Consider the following 25,878-nt stretch of genomic DNA (forward strand, 5'->3'; position numbering starts at 1 on the left):
TTGGCTACCTTTGCAGCCGTCCTGCATGTGTGCAGCTGATCATGGTGTCCTCTAGGCTAGTGGAGGGGACTTTTTGCCAATTTTCCACTGTCACAGAATCTCACCTTTCATCCTCCCGACAGATGTTATTCAGTATTAAAGCCAGTCGAAACAGCAAGCTGAATCTGAGCTATTATTTCTTATAGCAAACTTAAAAGAATAGAACCATGAAACGCACATTGCAATTAATTTTATCTTTAAAAGCAACATTTTTGGTTGCAGAAATGCAAGATGAGTTACTTGTCTTTGGTCTTCAAATAGAACAAGAATCAATGGCAGTTCAAAATATATTGTTGCTTTTATTGAGTTTCTTTCTGTATCTTCAGTGTCACCTTGAATTGTTTCATCTCAAAATCTAATTCCTATACATAACTCTGAGGCTTGCTTTTAAAAATTAAAATTAAATCCCGCTCTTTTTTTGCCCCTGTCACTTCATGGTTGAAGAACCGTGAGCATATACAAACCTCTATTTTTTCAGTCAGATCAGTTCGATCTGAGAACTCTTTCTCTCCATATACATATATACGTTTGCGTGTGTGCACCATGCAAGAGATTCAGTCACAGAGAAACCCAGTGACATTCCTTGTTGGCTTATTTCAGAGACGTCAGGCACTCGGTAACTCTGTCGCATTTTCTCGAAATTCTGTCAAGAAAGTGTTTTCCTACCAAAAAGATTTTTTCCTGAAGCAGGAGACAGAAGGCATTGTGGAAGCTGCACAGAGCCTCACTAGCTGTGAAAAGGATTTGAACACTTGTTAAACAAGATGAAGAAGTCACTCTCATAGAAACAAGGATTGTTGCAGAACGTGCTCAAGTACGATGTCCTTAGTGATCACTTCCAGGTTTGCACTTCCACAGATGCAGCAGCCTTAGCTGCCAGGACTTTCAGCTCCCATCTATTTTGGTGGGAATTGAGAATTTTTAGCCTGGCGAGGTTCCATGCCCTGAAGGCCGTGACAAGCAGATATAAACACGTACGGAAATTGCCATAAGGTCCCAATGTCTATCTTTTTGTCTACAGCATCAGTTTGCTTTCAGAGGAGTCTTGACAAGACCGTAAAATCACAAGTAGGAAAGAGCATGAAATAGTTCTGCTTTGGTTCTGTAAATCATTGTTCTATTTGAACAACTTTGCATGAGCCCCATTTGTCTTACCAGTGGAAAGGCTTTTCTATTAATAGTTACAGTACGGGGTTTTTTAAAGTTGCGTTACCAAAAGCAAATGGTTCGAATTTTAATGTGGCTTTGAGTTCAACTTTTTTCCTTTTTTTTTTTCGCCCCCTTTCTCTGCTCATTAGTTTCCACTTATGTTCCTAAGGGCACACCAGGTATTACAGTACTTTCCACAGGAATTCATTTCATCTGATTTTAAGCTTTAAATGGATTGTCTTTCCAGTCTGTTGATTAACATTTAAAAGTTTCTGCAGTTTGAAATACAGGAGCAAGAAGGGCCTTAGTCAGGCTGACTAAACCTAGCAATATAGGGCTCCAACAGGGAATAGAAGCACCACAAGGAAGAGTCTGGGAAGCTCATCCAAGGAAGAGTGGACAAGCTCATGTGTGCACAGTCTGAGTCTCAGATACCCAGAGACAGGCTGGTCACGTTAATGACCGAGGCATTGCCTATACATAAACATATGTATCAGTTTAAATGTCAGAGTAAGTTTCCACTGATGACTATATGACAATCATGTTTTTCACTCTTGGGACCTCTGATAAACATTTCTTCTTCTGAGCATCTGCAAAGACATTCCTCGGGGCTGTTGCGTGGACTGACTGAAATTCTCTTGGCACATGCTTCTCCCACAAGACGTATTTTATAAAGGAAATATTACTGGCTCGAAATTCCCCATTTTCAACAGCAAGTCATCTCCACTTACACTTCACCCAGGTCCCAGGATGGGCTTATGATCCAGCAGCTGTTCTTTAAGGCATTACTGCTGCACATGCAGCTTTCCTTTCTCTGGCTGAGGGAAGCGAAGAATCCATGGATTCACTGAACCATCACCCTCTTACCATGCTTCACACAAGAGGAGAAGCAGAGAAGCAAATGACTGCACTGAAAAGCCGTGCGAGCTTCCACGAGCACAGCCTGCTGTTCATTGATGTGAACATGTGGAGCTGACGCTGTGAAGTAACAAGCAACTAGTCAATAACCTGCTTCACCAAGCAGATGGAATTTACATGCAACGCTGTAAAAGACATCAAAAGGTTTTGCTGTAGCCCGCCTGCCTGTTGACAGCAGACAGATCGTGCCATTTCTTACCTCTGTGCGGACAGTGGGAGAACAAACTACCTCAAGGTACAGAAGGAAAGTTACTTGAAACATGTGACTATGGTGGCATGGGACAGTTTTCTGAGGAGAAAGATGGCTGGTATGTTGGGATGATGTGAATATGACAACCACACACAGAGAAAGAGAAGCTGAAATACCAATGCAGTTTAGCAACTTTAGTCTTTTCTTCAAAAGGTTTCCCCACTCCCGTGACAGGGCATGAAATACTTCTCTCATGGTTCTCCATAGCATTGTTATTGCTTACATTTTTATACACAAAAAGGTTTTAAAACAAAACTTCTCAAAAAAAAAAAAACAACCACCCCCACAGTGCTTAGCTTTTCTGAAATATTAAAAATGTAAAAGCACTATCAAAGTATTTTCTTGTAATTTCAGGGAACTTCCCTACCAGAAAACAGCGTTGGAGTTTTTCGTTACGCACACACAGTGCGAGGTGTTCTCCATCCACACACTGGAGGTTTTACACCCACTGCCCAAACAGCCTTCACTCCACAAGAGGCAAGAGCTATTGCAAATGGAATGTACTTTGTACTTCCACTAGGGTCGTGTTTACATTAGGTCAAATTAGCACAGAATTTATTTCCTATGCAGTACCCCTTAGGCTGTACCCCACCATTACACTAAGCTGCTGTCTGGGTTTGACTTCTAATAGAAGCTCTGGGGAAAAATCCAGTATAATACAGGCAAAACAATTGTTAATTTTGTTACAGTTAAAATAAATTTTACTTTTGGATTAACAGAACAGAGGAACAACAAGAGGTAACGCGCCAGCCTTGCCCACTTCACCAGACTCCCTAAAGGCCCAGGACACTGTCACCTCTGGGATTATCACATCGCTTTGGAACAGCGGCCAACCTTCCGCCCGAGCAAGGACAGAGTCACCGAGTCACAAAAGCAGGTGCCCTGCTGTGCCAGCTCCGTGACTGGCAATTCTCAGACATGATTAATGATGAGTATTTAATTTCCTCTGAAGCCACCCTCTTTTCCAGTAAAGATAAATCCTTTTTTCCCTAACTTAGTAACTGAAGTTCCTGTCCACTGCGGGTTTTCAGCCCACTTTTCCTTGCCCTGCCATGCCACCCACTTCTTAGTGCTTAATTTCTTCAGTCCACACAGATGAGCAGAACAGCTGACGGAGACAGTGCTGATTTAAAGAATAAACATGCTCTCAGGCTGATAGTGGATCTATAAACTTTTGCATAACGAGGAGAGGAAAGCAGAAGAAAAGGGAGAAACAGATCTCTTTTTAAATGGAGATAGACGTCCTTTCCTTAAAATTCCCAGGCAGCCTAAGACAAGCACCATATACAAGCTTCTAAATACTCAGCCTACAACCACAGACACAAAAGGATCTTCAGCAAAACTCACATCTTTACTTAATTAGATAAATCAATGTGAATTTTTTTCAGACACCATCATGAATTGGCAAAAAAAATCCAAGCCAAAACAAAAAAACCTCACTACTTAATTTTAAGCAAAACCTTTATTTTAGTTTAGAGGCTTGTTTGTATTAAAAACAATTACTTCAAAATCAAATTCACATTAAAATCAGCATGTAAAATAAACAACTTCTCACTGGTCAAGATCTGTTTCTGAAAGACAACGGCTCCGAATTACATTTTAACAACCTTGCGCAGCAACAGATAAAACTGGGATGGCAGTAGCATCTCTCTCTCAGGTTACAACTCTGAGGAGTTAAACTGTGTCGTCGTCGTCGTCCCCCCCTTCAGGACATTTTGAAACACCACTCGCAAACTGAGGAGGTCAGATGATCACTCTATTTCCCACTAATCCATTGAGCAACTATTGAAAAAGTATCCCAGTTTGATCTGCTACTTCGCAGGAGTAAACACTCTTCAGTGTTGTTCTGGGCATCGCTATTTTCTTCCAGGAACCGAAGTACTTGTCTTAAAACATTTTCCTTACAACACCAACACACAGATTTTTTTTTTGAGGAGACTGTCACAATCAAGCTACATTTTATACACTGCAAATGTACAATCATCTTTAAAAATGCCTGTGTACAAAATAGAGGGTTCTTTTATTGAAAAAAAATTCATGTCCTACATTTCAATTACATCCACATTTTAAAGGAACTGAGAATAATTGATGAGTAATAGCAACATTCTGATATATTAGGAACCTTCCTGCAAGCAAGTGTAGAGGTACTACTACTGCACTATACTTCAGATCCTAATAAGCTTTTTTTGGACAATTTGTGCTATAAACCTCATGGATGAAGTATGCAAAAAGCTATCAGTTGTGACAACAGAATAAAAGCTAGTTAATTAACACACGATTATTTCAGTAAAATATAAAATTATCTACTTAGGAAGGAAATACTGCAAGGGCATCTGATTTACAGCCAGTTAGACAAAGAACACAACTAGTGACTAGAACACACATTAGTTAAAAAGTCAAATATATACAAAAATATATTAGAAAGTGGTCGAGTTTAACCACAGGCTCATGTAAAAAATGTTGTTTTAAATAGCAATAGCAAAAAAATAGCTATTTTCTCTATCTGCAACAGTACAAAAGGCAAAACCTACATATGAGGTAGCAATGCCAAATTGAAAAAAAAACCCACAACTTTGGATTGAGGAGCATTTCCTATATTTTCATAGCGTATCTGTTAATACAAATATTTAAATGAACACTTCAATTGTTTCAAGAATTAATACATTAATTTACAAAAACCTTTATTCAAGGAACACTTCCAAAAAAATTACTGGAAATGGATTTAGTCACTGATTTCTCCTGTTTCTAAAAAAAAAGCTACCGCATTTTCCAATCCAAACCCTGTACAGCGAAAGCATGGTGGCTTTATTATACACACTCGGTAAATGCTATAGTACATTAAGACATAATTTACAAAGATCAGGATAAGCCAACGGTGGCCATTTTACTCTTTCCTGTCAAACACATACACCGCACCTTCTGCTACCCCATGCAAAACGCCAGGTGCAGGATTAGGCTTCACTACTCACTTCCACAGCTCTGCCCACAGCTGAAACAAGTGTTTGTATCATCTCCCTTCAGGAGTCTGAGCCAGAAGTGTGGCTTCTCTCCAGGGTCAGGGGTGCTGCCAGGCAGCAGCTCAGAGTCCCCCTTGGTCTGTGCTGAAACTGCCTCCAGAATGCAGGGATGGGATGGGACAGGATAGGACTGTGGTGCCCATTCACTTCTCTTCCCAATCCCATCCCTTCATCCCTCCTGCAGGCGTAGGGCAGGAGGGGCCACCTGAGCCTCCCTGACCAAAAAAATCCCACTAATGAAAAGCCAGGAGGGGGACAACCACACAGCTGAGCTGTGCCAGCTCTGGGCCCAGGACTGCAGGGCAGCACTGCCCGTGGCACAGGCCCCTCACGGGGATCAAATCCTCTACTTCCAGCTCCACCAACCAAAGAGACCCTGCTGCTCCTCCAATTCAGGAAACTAAGTCAGACATCTGAAGTTAGATGGTACAAGTAACACCAAAAAATGAACTGGATGGAATTTCTGTATTTACTGTATTAAGAAAAATAATATACTTTACATCACAGTGCTTATTTAAATGCAATTAAAAAAATGTAAACTTAGGATTCTAGGTAAAATTTAAACTTGAAAAATTAGGGCTCCGGGACTTTTTGAAATTCATAATTTAAAAAAAAAAAATTGAAGTCACAGACAGTCAGTTCACATAATTCACATATTTAAGTAAGATTACATGTAAATACCTGTTGATGCACTCTACTGTTTGGTCACTGTTTTGTTTTGTTTTTTTGTAAAAAAAGCCTAAATAACAAATAGACCAAGTGCAAAGGTAAGAGGTATGTTTTTTATTTGCAAAGAAACTAACTTTGGAAGTAATTTGCAAGTCGGGCATCTGGAGTGCTCTAGTAGATGTAAGGAAATATGCGGTATGGTACACGCTGACAATACCTTTCCCATGCCAAGCCATATTTTTGCTTACAATGATGTTCATCACGAGCTTCTCGATGAACAAGCAAGCAGATGAAATATATCACATAGAAATACGGTAAAATGTGATTAAAACCTGTAGGAATAAAGTGAGAAAGTTACTTCAGATACAGCAAAAATATCCAAAAACGTTAGCTATTAACAACATGTACTAAACCGGTGACATAGTTGTTATGGACTGACGAATCTTATACTCGTAAAGTATCAAATACTCAACAGGACAGTGCAAAAACTGCATGATAGGTTCACATGCGGAGAGGAAAAAGACCGACAAAAAACTAATCCTTAAAATTCCGAGTCTCAAAATCTACCAACTTCACTCTCAGTGCCTGCAAAGCTGGCACATATTTGAAGCTCTTTAGCTATCAAAATCAGATAAATAGTTAGACCTAAGCTGCCCCACACAAGCCCCAGCTCTATTTCGGGTGTAGATGGTAACTCTAGCTTTACTCAGACACTATTTGACTTGTGGATGAAAAGCTCAATGTGAACCAGCAAAGTGCGCTTGCAGCCCAGAAAGCCAACCGTATCCTGGGCTGCATCCAAAGAAGCGTGGCCAGCAGGTCAAGGGAGGTGATTCTGCCCCTCTGCTCTGCTCTCGAGACCCCACCTGGAATACTGCCTTCAGCTCTGGGGCCCCCAACATAAGAAGGACATGGAACAGGTCTAGAGAAGGCCTACAAAGATGACCAGAGGGCTGGCGCGCCTCTCCTATGATGACAGGCTGAGGGAGTTGAGGTTGTTCAGCCAGAGAAGAGAAGACTCCGGAGAGATCTTCTGGCAGCCTTCTGGTACTTAAAGGGGGCTTATAAGAAAGATGGGGACAGGCTTTTTAGTAGGGCCTATTGCAACAGGACAAGGGGTAATGGTTCTAAACTGAAAGAGAGCAGATTTAGATTAGATCTAAGGAAGAAATTCTTCACTCTGAGGGTGGTGAGGCACTGGAACAGGTTGCCCAGAGAGGTGGTAGATGCCCCATCCCTGGAAACATTCAAGGTCAGGTTGGACGGGGCTCTGAGCAACGTTATCTAGTTGAAAACGTCCCTGCTCGCTGCAGGGGGGTCGGACTAAATGGCCTTTAAAGGTCCCTTCCAACCCAAACTATTCTATGGTGCCCTCCCACACATCCTCAACCACCACACAGTTACAGCAACACTTCGACTTCTGCCATTATGATGCTGACAGAGAATTTGAGTTCCTCATTTTCACAGGGGGAAGCCTCTTCCAGGATACTGTCTACAAGTGTATTCGCTAATCTAGTACTGTCTACTTCTCATTAAAATCCAAAATAAAATTAACCCCTGGAGGAACACCTGAACTTCAGCATCCTCTCTCAGCTGATGCACTGGATCAGGGCATTAAGCACTTGGTGACCAAGTCCCACTCCACCGAAACTCCTTGTGTTCCATAACCTGCAAAATCCAGGCTGTGCCATGGGGTGCAGAGTAGCTCTGTCTCAGGAGAGCCTTTGTCATGCTAATTTCTGTGCTTTTATAGAAGAGAAACTCCTTGAGGCAAGGGAGGAGCCCAAAGCCGTTTTTTCAAACTTGAATGAGAGGGGGCAGGACTACCATGATCAGATGTATTTCTGGAAACTGCCACTGCTTTTTCTAAGCTCCTGCAACGAATCAGGACTACAAAACCCCATTAGACAAAAGGCTCCCTAACATCCCACAAGTGTAAACTTCCTGAAAACTAGGAAGTATTCATTAACAAAAGCTTTGAAACAGAATTCCACTCCTTTGTCTTTTAATTTTTTTTTTTAAATGTCCATCCCTGTATGTGGCAGCTCTTGTCTCCAAGCAAACTCCCACTTTTTGGGAACTCCCTTTGAAGACACTATAGCACAGCCACTAGCCTAAAAAAATGCAAGGAACAACTTATTATCAAGCAAGCCCTATAGTTATTGAATAAGTGTCTGAAAGAAGAGTCAAATCTATAGTAAGATATAAAAGGTAAGATAAAATTGGTCTCGTATTAAACTTACGACACAGAAATTTGCCATTCAATTAATTACAGGTTTTAGTATCTCAAATAATTATCACTTTTGATTTCAGACCCAGTCAGATGCAAAAACGCACAAGCATTTTTAATAAATCCACGTTAGTTTCAGGAACTTACCACAGGGTAGGGACCATGCTAGAGCCATGATGATGTCACCAAGATAATTAGGGTGACGAACAAAACCCCACCAACCCGTGACAAGAAGCCCTTTTCCAGTTGCAGTGGGTATAAATTTCAGATCTGTGAATAGAGTATTGTAGTCAATACAACAATTGAAATCTGTATTTAAACAGTACAAAGAGGCATTGTACAGCAATTGAACAAACAAAAAACGCACTTACAAGACAATCTGGGATCTGCGGGATTCCTTCGGAAATTATTTTTCTGAGAATTTGCACTGCGGAATATGTAATACCCAATACCTGAAAATAAATAGTTTTTATTTTGCATTGTCAGTATTTTCCAGTTTTCTTTCCTTCAACAAAAGCACTCACATGCTCTCTGCCGCTCTTATTACATCTCTTTTCCTCAGAGACGTAACTGATGTTCTCTGGTTCTCAGAGCTCTAACAGGACAGAAATGCTATTGGAAACCTGCGTTCCGTATGTTCTTACACATTACTGACTAACTTTTAGGATTTTGGAGAAGCTTTATTTTCACATCTACTTTTGCGTTTACATCTGACAGCATTTATTAAACGTAACACTGAGTTTGAAATTCATATAAAGTGACATGCTGCAATTTATAAGATTATAGCTCTGTTAGCAGCCCAGTATTTATATACAGTCCCTAATTCCATAAACTGACCAACCATTTACAAGTTCACAATATTAAAAGAACCAGACAACAAAGTATTATCTGGTTTTGAAATTCACTGCCCTCATCATTTTCACAAAGCAGTTTAAATTTGCTTTTTCCGAAGCTATATTGAAAAAGCATGATCACAACATACTTCAAATAAAGATGTTTAAAAAAAAAACAACAACAAAAAAAAAGCCAAGAAAAAAACATTAACTGAAAAGGAAAAAAAGATTATGTATTTCTCAGGATTGCACATACCAAGTTGTAAGTTCTTACCAAGTTGTAAGTTCTTTCCAAGTTTTTAAATTCTCTGTCATGTCTACAAAAAACTTTTAGGTTTACTACTTAGATGAAAAGGACAAACTACTAGGCCATATTGGTGCAAATTTAAGGTCCCCTAAAGACGCAAGATCCTTTCTCAAAGCATTCCTGTAGAAAAAAAGATGTTTTCCTTTGATCTGAGTTTCTAACTATAGGCATCAGGGAAGGAGATGCAAATTGCTAAACAGCAAAAGCTCTTTTCCCTCGTTTCAGTAAAGCATAGCCAACAAGCTACTGACTTATTTTACACACATAAGAGTCACTCACAGTCATTCAGACTGACTTTAAAAGGCATCTGCTACACTTCATTCAAAATGCTTTAAGTCACTTCTGCAACTCTAGACAGCATCCATCTAAAGATGCCTCTCAACAGAAAAATCACGTGTCCAGGCTCTTGTTTATCCTTCATTTAATAAAATGAGAATTTATGATACTCTTCTACTAAACAGTAGCCAGACACATGCTTCCACCAGCTATGGTAATACAGAAAATACGATCACTGCATCTTAGCTACAGCTTCACCTCACAACTCAAAGAAACAAAATCAGTCCTACATTGTTATTACCAGTAACGGTAACATTTACTGTAACTTACAGTTCAGAATAGTAATTGCAGCAGCAACAGGCCAAGAAATCGCAGTAGGATGACCAACTAAATAGAAGGCCTGCAGACTGTAGACAAATGGAACCCACACCAAATCGCCAAATGCTAGCATGAATCCAAATCCATCATGGGTAATATCCATTGTAGTCAAAACAGCTTCCTAGAAACAAGGAGAACAGATTTTAGCATTGACAAAGCTTCATTCATTTAACTTTGTATTTAGCAATGGTAACAGTTAAACATGATTGTCATTTACCTCGTTCCAAAGAGCATCCACCACATACAGAAGCTGAAAGCTGTTCACAAGTATCATTGATAGAGATGGTGTGCTCCAATTGTGTATCTTCATTTCAGCCAAGAGCATCGCCAGGTTTATAACAACCTAGTTTAGAAAATATTTTATTACAAATTCTCCTTGTGAAAGAAAATCATCTTTTCTACTACATTACAGGACATTTTAATACAGATGGTTTTGACCACTGTTTAAGTTTAAAAAAAATAATAACCTATTTCACAAGCCACAGTTTGCAACTAACTACATTTCTGAAGCTGTAAAATGTCAATGTATGGATACTCTAAGAAGGGTTTTCATTTCCCACAAAGCAAAGAAGCTAGAATGTAGAAATTTTTCTAAAGTGAATAAAAACGGTCATTAAAAAATTGGCAACATAAAACTGTAAATACTTTTTTCTTATTTATAAATACATACTGTGTCCTTAATACCAATTATATGTATTCAAAAAAATTATAATAATCCACTTGTTTACTCTTTAAGCAAAACTAAGATTATTGACTCACCCAGCCAATTAATCCTGGACGCAACTCACAGAAGTACTTGAGGTCAAAATTGCCAATACGAGGGTTTAGTTCATGTCCAGTAAAAAAATCATAAACAAAATACCCTGCAGATAAGACAGCCTTTGTTAGCAACACTCTTTGTTTTATCTGCCACTACATTGCACCCCAACAAAGCAGTCTCTACCTTCTACTAAAGTTCTCTCATTATATATAAAAAAAGCCTTTAGATTGGCAAGAAAAATGCAAGAGCATAAGGCCCAAATATTCTATTTATGAGGAGGACTAAATACTTTAGACATTACTGTAGGCTTATTTCTCCTTGACCCTTGTTCCTTCTTTATTTTCACCCTTATCTTGAAGCTCACATCACAGTTTCCATGAACACAATCTTACTGTATTAACTAACTACTACTACTCCTACTTTATTGCTCCCTTCTAGGAGCAAGAATTCCTTTAGCTGTGGCAATTATCTATCCATCAAAAGAGATGGACAACAAGGAAAATAAAATACCTTGAATTCAAGATACCCTGCACTGAGTTAGCAAATAACAAGCACTTTGCAGAACAGTTACAAAATGCTACTACGCCACTTATAGAGACTAGAACTACACTTTTCAAAGGAAAAAAGATTTATGATAATTTATTATTTCCCTTCACACACATACATGCTGCACTGACAATGGAACTGTGGATATTTGAATACTTCAGTTTAATACAATAAATGTTCTGTCCATAAACTCCCTTTCTTAGTCACCATACAATCATTTTTGAAAGCAGTTTGTTTAATATTTAATCCTAATCGACTTCTCAATCCACCCTTTGTCCTACAAAAACGTATGCACATAATTGACACTTTCTGGGTAAGGAGTCTCATGACTGAACCAAAATTTCTTTCGAAAACTCAATTCAACTAACTAGTTTTAAAAGTGCACAGGCAAAATAAAAGTTTAGAAATACGCCATAATTTCAAGTGCTGTACCTGACTCCCCACTGCCAAAAATCTAGATTTTTTTTTTTCTTTTTTCAGTTTTTCTTTCTGTTCCTAGTTGTTTCAGGAAAAGGCCCACCAGCTGAGGCACTATGAAGCGAACGAGACAAGCCTCAGACAAATGCTGAAAACAGAAAGGAACTGTCCTTTCATTGCTAGGGGACTAGACACTAGACCAGCCAAGATATTTTCACACAAGCTACTCAAAATAATCCAACTAAAATTTTAAACATTTTACAGCATCTGAGTGTGAACAAAAAAGCCTCCATTACATTTCCAATCTTAATTTTACATTGGTAGAAAGTAAAAGTCACAGTATTATAATAACCAGGCCTAAATCTAGCCTTTAATTCATAAAAATGAAACAGGAGCAAACAATTGGAAAGAAATTATCGAAAAATATTTGTAACTCACCAGAATTTCCACCTGGTGCTAGTTCTTCCTCGGGTGCTTTCAGGGATCGAATATACAGATAAATGCTCAACACCACAGAAAAAGCTGCAGCTGACACTGCAAACTGCATGAAGTGATCATACAAATAATCAAGTTCAAATCGGAAGTATAACAAAGTTCCAATAGCTGCAGCAGTCAAAAGAAAAGCATAAAACCCTACAGGATGTAGAAGAAAAACGTATTAGCCAAAATAAAAAAATTAAATCATTCTAGTAGCATCTACCTAGTCCAGTCTTTCTGCATTTTTACTTCTTCCAAGATTTGTCTATATTCCAACAATGTCTGACACATCCCATGCTCTTGAGGTTCAAACTTCTGGGGCACAGCAATATACTTGAGATATTCTATCTATGCCTTGAAATTTCCTGTGCTCCTCATCAAAAGCAAAAGAACTCTGAGCACTCCTATATTTTTTACAACATAGGATCCTATTTCAGATTCTAGAGGCAAAATGGACACTGACACTGGATAATACTCAGTTACTCACTGGATAATGAGTAATACTCATCCTCAATACTACTGGATAATGACAGCAGGTCACAATCTCTTATCTGTGGGACAGCTCAGATAACTCAAAGAAGAAAATACAGTTATCTTCATATATACCTCAATACAGGCAGTGGTAATTAAAGTATAAAAATAACTGTCAAGTCAAAACTCGAACACAAGACTTTTGTACTTTGAGAGTATAAAATCCTGTAGAAAGGAATGATTCTATACACTCTCACCTAAGTACCTTCTACGAACCCTTTCACCAGGTCACAAGTGTTGATGTTAGAAGGGACCTCCACAGCTCATCTAGTCCACCCCTTCGCTCAAGCAGGGCCACCTAGAGCCATTTGCCCAGGACCATGTCCGCACAGCTTTTGAATATCTCCAAGGATGGAGACTCCACAACTTCTCTGGGCAACCTGTGCCAGTGCTCAGTCACTCCCACAGTAAAAAAGGCGTTTCCTGATATTCAGATGGAAATCTCCTGTATTTCAGTTAGTGCCCACTGCCTCTTGTCCTGTCAACTGGTGGTCTTCCTCTCCTCAAGAAGGCTTTCAAAGTTGCTTCAAGACTTAGCTTTTGAAGCAGCAAGGAGATGGCTTATCTTTTATTTTTTCCCCTCTTTTTTTTTTCCCCCTCCTTTATCATAATACAGAAAAAAAAAATACAGGACTATGCCCCTACTAAAGATAGAAGTCCAAAATCAAAAATGTTATGAGGCAGTCTCAGTATGACTCACTTCCGCAGAATACAATTCACTCTGCTTCTACAATTTACAGCCCTACTCCAACTTCAAAACGGTGCATCTTGCCAGACTATGACAAAACCCCACTCAACTACTATCACCAGTGTTCTTGAACTGACTAATAAAATAGGCAGTCTGCAGTACCCACAAGGCATCAAAGTATACTTTTCCCTTTAAGCCTGCAAAAGCAGGACTGCTGAAATATGTCAAACTATACTCTAAACCTAGATGAGAAACTTGCCTTATTCATAGGAAGCCAAATCAGATCTAAGTAAGGACTCAGAACTGTTCTTTGCCAGGCAAGAATAACATCTTAAATCCATTACAACACACTTTTTACTTGTCTGTAAATCAGAGACATCCAAGATGATCTAGACACATGGGATAAGATCACTCCTGAACATCTCTGGAGCAACAGTTCTTACATGAGCATTACTAATGCTTCTGATAGGCAACCGCCCCTTTAGCAATTATACAAGGAATAACAGGAGTCACAACTGGATACAGATCAGGTGCCCGGTATAGTGTAATGTCTTGCTCTTGGGGCAGTTAGCTCCTAATCATTACAAACCACCTTCCTCCAAGAAAAGTCTCATCCTATTTTATTGGAGATTAACAACAGATTCGCCGTATGGTCAAACTAGGTATCTTTCATCATTTGTGTCTGTCCTGGTTTCGACTGGGACAGTTTTCTTTTTAGTAGCCAGAAGAGCACTGTGTTTTGGTTTTAGTCTGGGTCTCGTTATGAGAAGAATGTTGATAGCGCACTGGTGTTTACACTTGGTACTGAGACCTCAAGGATCTTTCAGCTTCCCATGTTTTTACCAACGTGCAGAAGCACAACAAGCTGGGGGGGAACATGGCGGGAACAAATGACCCACAACTCCTCTTACGATTTGAACCCAGATTTCAGATTGAGGGCCAAACTGGCCAACGGAGTATTCCGTACCATGCAACACCATGCCCAGTACATAGATGAGGGCTGACCAGAAAGAAGGTATTCTGCTCTTCTGGGGCCTCACTCTTGAACTCTTGGGAGTGCTCTCTCTCTCTCTCCCCCTCCGTTTTTGGGCCTCTCATCTGGGATTGCACTGTTGGGATTTATCTGTTTCAGGACTGCCTGCTGTGACAGGCCAGGCGTTTGTCAGCGAGTGGTGAGCAATTACACTGTGCATCACCTGTTTGCATATATATATAAAATTATTATTTTAACATTCTTCATTTTAATTTAATATTATTATTATTAAATTGTTCTTATCTCAACCCACGAGACTCCTTCCCTTTTCCCCTTTAATTCTCTTCCCCATTCCCCAGGGGTGGAAGAGGGTGAGCGAGTGGCTGTGTAGCATTTAGTTGCCGGCCCAGTTAAATCACGACAGTACCTTATGGTACTGAGCATTGCAAATCAGCTAGTGGTATTAAATTTCAGAATAAGCAACTGCAACGTGCTTACCATTTATCCGGTACTGCAGTTTCCTTCCATTGGAAAGGGGCAGGCCTTCTACAACCTAGGAAGAATAAAATTCTAGTGTTTCAACAAAGTACTTCCTAGGCACACTGGCAGGGGAAGGAAATCAGGTACATCTCTGCCACAAAGGCATTCCACCAAGGTAACCAGCTGGACACATTCAAATCTGAAGAACATGTATTTTTCTCAAAAGCACACTTTGGGTATCAAAAGAGAAAGGGTAACAATTTCAAATAAAAATATTTAAAAAAAAAAATATCTCTTCCTAACCAGCCTCAAGAAAACAGAACAGCTCCAATCATTGCAAACATGTATAGCAACAGAACAACATGATTGAAGGATCTATTTATTATAACGTTCTTCCAGAACCTGCCAGTATCCCTCAAGTCACAAAAAGAAGGAAACAAAGCATTTGCCAAAACACCAGATATCAATAAGAAACTGAGTACCAACCTGTTTGTCAATTTAAAAGTCAGACACCTGAAATTCTTCTAGAATTCTGTCAAGCAAATTTTATTCATGGTTTGATTTGAACTCTTACATAACGTCTTCTGCCTTTTCTACTGTAAGACTGTGAAATGCACAGCCATTCAATTCTTAACAAACTCTGCTATTTTAAGCTCACAGAAATCTGCAATAGCCATATTTCAGCTTAAGATGGAAAAACAATTTATTTGCTTTCAAATTCACTGCATCAAGAACAGACTCTACCTTCCAGCCCAACACACTAATTAACCATAAAGACCCAATTGCTCCTTAACAGCTTACCTTTCCAATCGGCAGCAAGGAAAACAGAGCTTGAAGGAAAAACCACAGAAGAAAAACACCAAACACTCTAGCCTCCCAAAGACTTTCAAGTGCTGGGAGAGGAGGAGGGAAGTTCATAAGACTGGGGTCATCCTGTTTGCACATCAACAGCAAGTACAATACAGTAGCAGGCAGGAAAAACATCAGTGCTAAGGTCCCTGTAAACAGACATCATGTCATATTAGATGATAAATATAGGAAAAAAAACACAAACAAACTAGTTTCAATCCAACTGATGAAGCTCGATATTAACTTTAGTAACAAAAAAGAGGTTGTCATTATCTATTCCTGAAGAAAGACAGTGGCAATCCCCCAGTCACGTAATGGGACACAGAGACATCCTTCTCACTCCCATATGGGGGTCACATAATCAAACAGAAGGATCACACCCACTGCATCCCTTTAAAACTGTTCAAAAAACTGTATAAAGAATACTTTACCGTCAAGTTCAAAGCACCTAGGTTTTAAAAACGTAAAAACTTTGCTTGTTACTTCCTAAATTTAACTTGGATGTACTTAAATCTCACTGTGCAAAGGAAGCTCAAGATCTTCGCTGTACTTCACAAGAGAACCAAGTGTAATAACAGTTCTTCAACTGCCACAGATACCAGTACAGACTACGTGAAGCACTAGTCATATGACTCTGGATTCTGCAACCAGGGTCCAAATATCAGAAAAACAGTTCTTGACATGACAGTCTATGGTCAATAAGCAAAAAAACAGAAAAGTACTAATTTATGACTACTATATGACAATTTGCACACATACCAATTCTTCCACCAAACTCTAGCTCCTTTGTTTTTGATGATGCTTTCTCAATTCCTTTATTGTCTCAAAAATCTTTTTCTCTGAATATATCTCTTCTTTTTTCTTTTCTTCTTTTCTTGGACGCAAGCTGTAGCTGTACTGTTCAAGCACACGCTCTATTTCCAAGTCTGGTTTCAACTTTTGCTGTTAATGAATAAAAAGAATGTACTAAAAAACTTTCCAGTGATTTCACCTTCTTTTACTCCAATATTTTATACTTAGGAGGACATTACTCACTATGAAACAGCAATATAAAATGTGTTCTACTTCTATAGAATATTTAAGCTTATGCATTTATATGAAGAGCCGGCTAAAACCAGTTTCATTGTGATCGGTTAGGCCATGATTACGTATCAGAAGCAGTTCCAGTACAGGTCATCCATCTCCACCCTCCTCTGCTCCTTTCTGCCATAACTCTGTATATCAGGTATCAATCAGACTAAAGAACTGATTCGAAGATAAAAATAATCACTTCCTATGGCCAAACATTATGAACAAAAGTAACCAATGAGGGTTTGATGGAAAAATAAACAGAAAAAGTGAATGTTATGCAACTCTAGAACTCTTCCCTTCTGAACAACTTCATCTCCTTCTCCTCTGAACTCAGTTAGCTGAAGAGTAAAGTTATTTAACCTCCAAGTTTTATGTTTCTTTTTATTTCTCCTTGATTATTGTATCGCCCTTTTCTAGGGATTTCAGAGAAAGCTTAGTTTTAATCACATTCTGAGAGTAACTACATTGTTCATACCTCCAAGATTATGCTGGATGTGTCATTTATTTCTGTACTGTCAGGCTCACCATTGTAGCTTCTGGTGTTATTCTCACTTGGTTTCTGGTTAAAAGAAAAAACCTAGTTTTAGCTTTCTGAAAATAACAGCTGCATTAAGTGTAGGCATACAATGAATAATTAAGAACACTAACTATCTAGGTTCTTTTCAACTGCAACTGCTCCAGTTTTCTCCACAGGAAAACAAGTGAGTTCAATATCCAAAGCACAGACAGTTTCAGCTCACAAACAAGGGAAGAAAATTCATTTAAGAATAGGAAATGTTACTAATTTTTTTTAATTACAATGAAATTAAGAGAGTATACAGCTTCCAAGTTACTTTTAACTCATCATTACAAGCTGCCAAGTACAAAATACACATCTATTTAGTAACTCTATTAGGAAAGCAGAGGAAACTTCAGTGTCCTATATGACACTGCTCTGCAGGACTGGAAGCCTGGTTTTCCATTAAATATCTTTCTAAGAAATAAATTCTCTTACAAAAGTTATTCTAGCTTACACAACTCTGGGAAGACAACTCCTCTGTTTTGTTTTATTTCAACTTAACCTTTGTCAAAAAGAACCAGGTCACTCCAGTCATACAACAACCAATAGATGAAACCTACTCAATTAGAAACCAGGAGAAAAACACCAAAGGTATTTTAACCTTTTAGTCCAAAGTAAAGTGTAGCTGCTGGCTACAAACTACTTAAAACGAGCATATCATCCACAGGCTATGCACTGGGTCACACAGCTCAAAGTAGTTCACTCCAAAACAAAAATCACAGCAATTTCAGTGCCAAAGAATCCTTTTGGTAGTAGCAATTTACTAAACTATATCTATTTACATTAGATTGGCCTGGTTGAGTTTAGCTGAAGCCTAACTAAAACCTCTCTATTTTCAACAGATGGCATTTCCAATTCGAGGGACTGAATCTCAGACAACCATCACTTGAAGCTATCTCAGGAGCACAAGAGGCAGAAGAAATGCTGTCTCTTAACAGAGAAACATCATGTCTACTATGCTTCATTTACAGAAAAACAGAACCTTCTTTAGTACTCAAAATAATCTTCACAAAAAGGCCAAGAACAAACACGATAAATTTCAGCTAAAAACCAGCTATCTGATAAACTTACAAATCCTTACAGGATAGTTTTTATAGTTTTTATAGTGTAAACGCTTCTGCATTATTATCAATCCTCAAGGCCATATATAGATATCCCACACTTGAATTCTGCAGCAATTGTCCCACAGAAGCTTCATGTGTTTTCCATTACTATTTTAATGAACAGTACATGAAAATAGAACTCATTTTATTTCAAATTCAAATATCTACCTGCTATGATTGATTAACACATCTTAAAAGTAGGCTCTCTTTGCCTCATTTCACAAGTGGGAACATATAGCTAACAACTACTTTGATATTACAATATTAAAGAATTTGTGGGGTTTTTTGAATTCTGAGAACTTCACTGTACCACCAAATTCAAATGGAACTTACAACATATGTTAACATTTCAAGAATTTCCTCACAATTCGGCAACCTAGAAAGACTATTTAAAAAAAAAGGCAGTTTTGAGATACACTTTTGCAGCTAATTATGCTGTCCAGGGAACATGGACTACAGCTAGCTTGTAAAATAATAAACCCAATATGCATAAAACAGATCTTTTGCAAATAGAAAAAGTTTGCTTTAAATAAAAAATCCAACAAACCCATACATACAGGAAAAACAAACAAGGAAAAAACCTAATACCGGTAGAACCACGTTGGTCTCCTGAATGGTTTTCTTTTTGTCATCTTTATGCTCTCTGCTTTGGGAAGAAGAACGACGTCTGCCTTTTGCTGGCCGACCAGGAGATCTAGATCGAGATCTGCTACTACTTCTTCTGGAAGGAGAACTTGAAGAGGATTGGCTCTTCCTGTGCTTGAATGATGACTGTGACTAAAAGAACGAGGTGAAGAAGGCGAAATGTTATTTTAGACATTCCAAAGAACAATTTTAGACACTTGCTTTTTTTGTGACGACGACTTTGGCATACAGTTCAACAGAATTCTCTCTTATTTCCTTATATCGATGCTGTTAAGAAAGAGCAACTACAGCATACTCATTTTGCTGGCAATACCCAAATAATCCTGTCCCAAGTCCAACTGCTGACAATTCCTGTCAAAGCTACAGAAATCAGGCTATGGATGTGAGCACCAAGCTCTTATGCAGAGGTTTAAGAGGGTAGTACGCTTACAGTACATGAAATGGCTATTGTTTCAGTCACTTAGCTTTATTAACACATTTGGCGTATCAAGACAGAATGATCTGTATAAGGCAACACTGCCCAGGTCAACATTAAAAACCTCAAGTCAGCTAAATCATTAAATTAGATGTAATAACTAATTTCATAGAGATTTCCCCAAAAGTACAGTTTTATTTTTCTGTGAAGTCTACAATGCTTATTTTCCCAAGTAAAATTTCCACAACACAACTTTTATAAGGCAGAAATGCTTTATGACAAAGAAAGGTATTTTCTCAGCTTGAATTTGCTAACCTGCAAGCACAAAGTAAACAAGTTAGAAAGTCTTAAAGCATGAAAACATTTGTTCAGCTCAAGGCAGAAACATTTTGTCCTAAAAGAAAAGGTCACTTACAGGCCATGTACACTGTTACCAAAAAGTGAAGCTACAGTTCACATGAAGACGCACAAGTCAGCTTTGAACTTATGCAGGTTTCAGAACAGGTCTTAAAATCAATTACAGCAAACATTCAAACAGCTTTTTGTCTCGTGCATTATCACATTTTAAACTGAAATGAAACTTGTATGCAGAGTTTCAAAGGCCTTTATTAGTAACAAAAAGTGAAATAATAAAGATATGTAAAGAGGAAGGGATGTGCTCATACACATATGACATGACTCTTTCAAAAGTCCCTCATTGTCACCTAGAGAGCAAAATACCTTATGAAACCTTTGGCAACCTAAAACAGTACAAGCTATTCACAGATCTTTTAACTGTGTGCTTAAAGGGCACATGCTATTTATATTTACCATGATCCTTAACTACACGCTTCCATTTGTTCTCAAATGTTCTTATTCAGAAGTGGAAAAAAAGTGAAATTATCATTTTTGTAAGCTACCGCAAACAATTTTTCATGAACAATCATGCTCTGGAGTTCTTGAACGATCAGACTTATTTTTTCCCAAAATGTATCACTGTTTTTTCAACATAAAGAAAACAATCACACTTCTTTAAATGTAGGGTCAGCATTCTGAACTTCTACTTGAGATGTCACATAGGACAGAGCTATTGTTTAGCACCAACTCCTCGAAGACACAGTTAATGAAAACTTCCAAGGCAACTACCCAATTATAAGTTGTACTTTCATCTACATCATAAAAATCAATATAATCTTGCATTAGGAACACTGACAATTATATAAACATGTACTCACCCTTATATCACTTTCTTTCAATGCAAGTTCGGTCCCATCTTTGTACTTAACAGTATAAAGATGAGAAACATCATCGTAACTAGTCACTTGTACTTCATAGTACAGGACACTTCCTGGCCAACGGCCCATCACCATCTCGCCATCAGCAAACCTCCGGTTCGGCATTTTCCAAAAGGAATCCCTAGAAAAGAAATAAATCAATACATATGACAGCTAAACATTAGGCTTAATTTTTGTATACTCTCCTTTGGTATCACTTAGGCCAGAACATGGAAACTTTAAAGTACAAAACTCTTCACCTTAAATAGGCAAATAGCTGCCTGATAAGAAAATAGCAATGATCTATTCTCCAAATTAATAGTAGAGAGAAGAAATAGGCTTAAAATAGAGCAAAGATTGAAGTTAGACATTACGAGAAAATGTTCAAATGTATTAATAGTACATCTAGACCAGTATTCAGCTACGATATACAAGCTCCATCACCAGAGACTATTAAAACCAAAGCATATATTAGACCAAAATTACATAATGCAGTTGATCTCATCTAGATGGAAAAAAGTAAATTAGATGGTGTCTAAGTGTCCTCTAACCTTCTTTCCTGTGGTTTTACAAAAATTACAGAAGTGATGATTTCTAAATGTTAAAATAAAATGTCCCCAATCTATTCAATACACACAGCCACATTACACACTTTCTTCAATTTATTACGTTTAACACTCGAAAGCTAGGAAATACCAGAATTTAGGCTCCTGTCTGGGTTAATATTTTTTTTCTCCTTTCCACCTACTTAGCACAAGGCACACAATGCCTTTTGCAGGGGCCTGTGGTAAAAAGAGTAGAGCATCAGAGCAATCACATAATATTGTGAAAAACTAAATTCTATCCCTCTGTTCTACACCATAAGGTTATTGCTTGATATTAGCAAAACATGGTTTAAGTGACTACCACTCTCGGTCCATCACACCAAGGCACTGGGAAAACCACAACTGCAACTTAAAGATATGTTTTTAAATATAAAGCTCTGTATAACTCCCCGAAGAGTGCCTTCTATTATGTCATTGCCTTCTGAAAATCAGTATCCATAGTAGAACATACTTTTAACCTGAACTTCTGTGACTCAGCCCTCAACATATAAAGTGAGGCTGTCTTTAAGGTAAAATACATACTAACTGACGTACTATCTCTATTTATATGATGAACATAGGAACTTGGGGGGAGTGAAGAAGAAAAACAAACAAATCAGCAAGTATTTTTGTTTCAAAGCATTTTAACTTGTTTGTTACAAGTAAGATGAAGCCACACAAAATGAGGTGAAAACAAATATTTAGCTGGATACTCATCCATTACACATTAACTAACCTGCACTGAAAAGTCAGATTCTTTGGCAAAAATTACTGTTAATACGCAATCACAAACCTTCATAACACATTGGGGGATGGGGCTAAGTAAGGCTTTTCAATCAACTTTCACTTTGGCACTCCCTGAAGCTGCTGCTTCTGCTGTTAGATTTTACACCTGTGTAGCTCTCCAAGTCAAAGAAGAAACAAAAACTCGGCAAAATTATCTCATGCAGATTTTACTGCTAACATTCCTAATTCCTTCAGAACAGAAACATCTGGCCATCTCCTTTGTTGTATAACATTTGAAGGAGTGAAAAAAGTAAGTGTTATCATTTGGTTTCACTGATACTCACCAGTTAGAAAAATTATCAGAGTTCTAGTCTATGATTGTAGGCACATGCTTGTCCAGCTCATCTTCTACCTCGTGTTTCTTGTCCCAGTCTCTTGTTACTTTCTTACTCTTTCTGAATTCCTACTCCTTCAACCCTGTTTTATCTCAGAGTTGAACTCCCTCAAATTCAGAGTCTTGTTTCTTATGACTCCATGAAATACAATTTCCATATTTTCATTTCAAATTCTTCTCCATTCTCTCCTTACCCCCGCTAATTCCTTGGGGGTTTTTGGTCTATTCTGCCCTAGCTCGTCAACATGAAATACAATTTCCATATTTTCATTTCAAATTCTTCTCCATTCTCTCCTTACCCCCGCTAATTCCTTGGGGGTTTTTGGTCTATTCTGCCCTAGCTCGTCAAACTAGTTCCAGTTCCCCTCTGGGCTCAAGATCTGATCTCAATCCCCATCTCTGTCTCCTTTCCAGTTTTTTTCACCCAAAAGGCAGTTCTTTAGGAGATTCACATCTAGTACTGCTCCAGTTCCAGCTTCTTCCTCTTTCTCCATAAATAGCCTAAACGCTGGTCCTCCACCATGGCCAGTCATAGCTTTCACCGGATCTCATAACCTGATCTATGACTTCATTTCCTTTTTGCTGTTGTACTTCCTATGCTCCAGCCAACTGTTTCTCCTTTTGACCTGGAACACCTCAGGCATCCATCGTCTGTAAACTCAGAGCCTGACCAGGACAAAGCTGCCAGATCCTAGGACAAAATTGTGAAAAACAGAATCTTTGGAGTTTAAATCCTTTTTGAAAAAGGGAAACAATTTTCCACAAAATTGTTACTAAGGATACATAAATCAATTTTCACAATTTATAACCACCACTTCAAGCTTCAGATATAATTTCAGCAGGGATAATAAAATGCAATTATCTGCCAAACTTCAAAACTCGGCATTTTTGTACACAAAACCAAAGATAGCCCAAAGAAAAGGTAACCTGATAATTTATTTAAAGGCAGAAAGACCTTCCCCTCCTGAAACCCTGTTTTCAAAAGGAGCTGACATTAGTTTTAAGAAGCCAGCAAACGTCAGGTTGACGGACTTGAAGCTAAATCAATGTTCAGCTTGAGGTAGATATCAACAGTATAAAACTCCAGAATAATAATAAATTTAAGCAAGTGGAAGTATTATCCTGTGATTCAAAAGTAACGAACGACCTTACTAATGGCCAGACCTACTTATTTTTCCATGTTTTCCTTTAATATTAAAGCTTACTAATGAGATCAAACATTAAATGCTAAAAAAGTAGGTATTACTTCTTATCCTATCAAAAATTACCACCTTGTTCTGCACTCCTATGCCTCCTGTGAGATAGGTTTGCAATCCTCATTCCATACATCCCACTTCAAAAAGCTACACCTTTTAAAGGCGGCCTTCATCTGTTCAGACAACAAAAACCATTACTGGCATCAAGAAAAATACAGACAAGTTGCCTTTAAAAATAATACAGTTTAGAAATTATATTTTGAATTTACCGCTCTTTCAGGCTCTACATACACCCCTGATAATTTTCAGGGAATCAGTTGGCATCAGCCTATTGTTCACAGTAGTCCTTTACAAACTTTTTAATTCATAGGGTTTCAAAATACATATCCAAGAACCTTCAAGAGAAACTTATTTCATACAATGAAACCTGTACTGCACAGATACCTGACTGCAATTATATTCGCTTACTCCCAAGATGAAATTTGTGTTTTCTGCACTATTATGATTTTCCTTTAGGAATCCAGATTCTAAAGGAATGGCTCAAAAGGATTTTGCATCCTACACAAAGCCAATTAACACAAAACTCCCCAGAGCTTAAAAGTTGGTCAAGAACAAAAGTTACTGCTGACTCAACTGAGAATGAAACAATTAAAGAGAAACATGGCAGAGAAACGTATTACCCCATACGTCTATTTCTGGTCTTTCTTAATGACTCTCTTACGAAATATGTGGAAAGATATTTCACTCCTCAAGCAAATAAGAGGAAAAAGACTGCTAGCTTGTACTCTCTAGAAGATCATACCACATCATCAGAAGTTGGGTGCACAGTGTAAAGAAGAATTAAATCGCTAAACAGAGTTTACCCTCTTGGAAGAGCAAAGTTCATACATATCCAGTACCAGTATTACTTACTAATTCTAACATCTCACCACCGGTAGAAAATGTGGTTTATGTCAGAGGAAAGAGCCAGTTGAACGCAAGAAAAGAAGAAATGTAGGAAAATAAAAACACCGACAGACAACAAAAACATCAAGATAGCTTCCTACACAGAAAGTTACTACCGAATTCACCAAAGAGCCGAAGCCGTGCAGGGCCTTTTCAGGATTACCATTAGTCACTTCACGTTTCTAGCTCTCTACCTCCATAACGGTGGAGGCATCCACCCTTGTTCAAGCTTGGCTCGACTGAACAGCCAAGTTAGCTTCACCGCTAAAAACAAACACAAACAAGCCTCGAGGTAAAATAAAAACCTCGGGCAGGGAAACGAGGTTTTCCCCCTTTAAAAACGCTTTCCATCAGAAGCACTGAAGGCGGAGGGAACGCGCCAGGAACTCGAGCACCCCACGGAAGGCCGCGAGAGGCGGCGGCGTGTTGACAGGAAGGGACCCACGTGCCGGGGGCGGGGGCGGCCCGGCCCCTCGGCCCCGCTGCGCGGCCCCGCCCCGACCGCGCTCCCGGCCCGGGCCTGGCGCGCGGCCTCCGCCGCGGGGGAAGGGAGGGGCCGCGCTGCGGGGAGCCTCTCCCACGGCGCGCCCCCGCCACACCGGGTGGCCGCCGCTTTTCCCCGCGCCGGGCCCGGCGTCCCGATGCCGCTGCGGAGGAGGACGGCGGCGTCCCGAACAATGCGAGAGAGCCCAAACCCGCTACCCCCAGGCCCCGAACAAGCGATGCGGGCAGCGGAAAAGGGCGCCGCTCGGCCACCCACCGGGAGAGAGGCCTGAGCGGGGCCGCAGCCCGACACCCGTGCGTGGGGGCGGAGAGAGGCGGCGGCGGCGATTGGCCGCAGCTCTTCCTCCCGGGAAGGCCGCGGAGGGGGGTGTGTCCCGGCCCGCGCCTTTCCCGTTGCCGCCATGCCCTTACCTGGCGCCCGCCGCCACCGGGCCGGGCAGGAGGCGCTTCCGCGGAGCAGCGGCAGCCGGGCCCAAGCGCGGCGCTCTGCGCTGAGGGGAACAACCGCCCTGAGCGACGGTTACGGCCGCGCTACGGTCCGGTCCGCCCCGCCCCCTTCCGCCCGCCAACCGCGCCCATTGGTCGCGACGCGCCGTTTGAATCGTGGGGTGGCCGCACGCGATTGGCTGCCGCGCGATGGCGCGGTCCTCCCGTCCGGGCCCGTTGCCCGCCCGCCCCGGTTCAGGGACGAGCCGG

General features: G+C 39.6%; 1 protein-coding gene across 1 annotated transcript; it reads right to left on the reverse strand.

The window, feature by feature from the left end:
- Positions 1-6,116: 6,116 nt before the first annotated feature.
- LBR (lamin B receptor) lies at positions 6,117-25,639 on the reverse strand. The gene is given in 15 exon segments (XM_086631754.1): positions 6,117-6,374; positions 8,420-8,542; positions 8,644-8,724; positions 10,019-10,187; positions 10,284-10,409; positions 10,826-10,929; positions 12,228-12,422; positions 14,957-15,011; positions 15,740-15,936; positions 16,547-16,600; positions 16,603-16,729; positions 17,334-17,417; positions 19,109-19,297; positions 20,795-20,975; positions 25,594-25,639. Coding segments are annotated over 14 exon segments (1,830 nt in total). The 5' UTR covers positions 20,960-20,975; positions 25,594-25,639; the 3' UTR covers positions 6,117-6,213.
- Positions 25,640-25,878: the final 239 nt, after the last annotated feature.

The sequence above is a fragment of the Tauraco erythrolophus genome, chromosome 2, assembly GCF_009769465.1.
Source record: "Tauraco erythrolophus isolate bTauEry1 chromosome 2, bTauEry1.pri, whole genome shotgun sequence".
Taxonomy (NCBI): Eukaryota; Metazoa; Chordata; class Aves; order Musophagiformes; family Musophagidae; genus Tauraco; species Tauraco erythrolophus.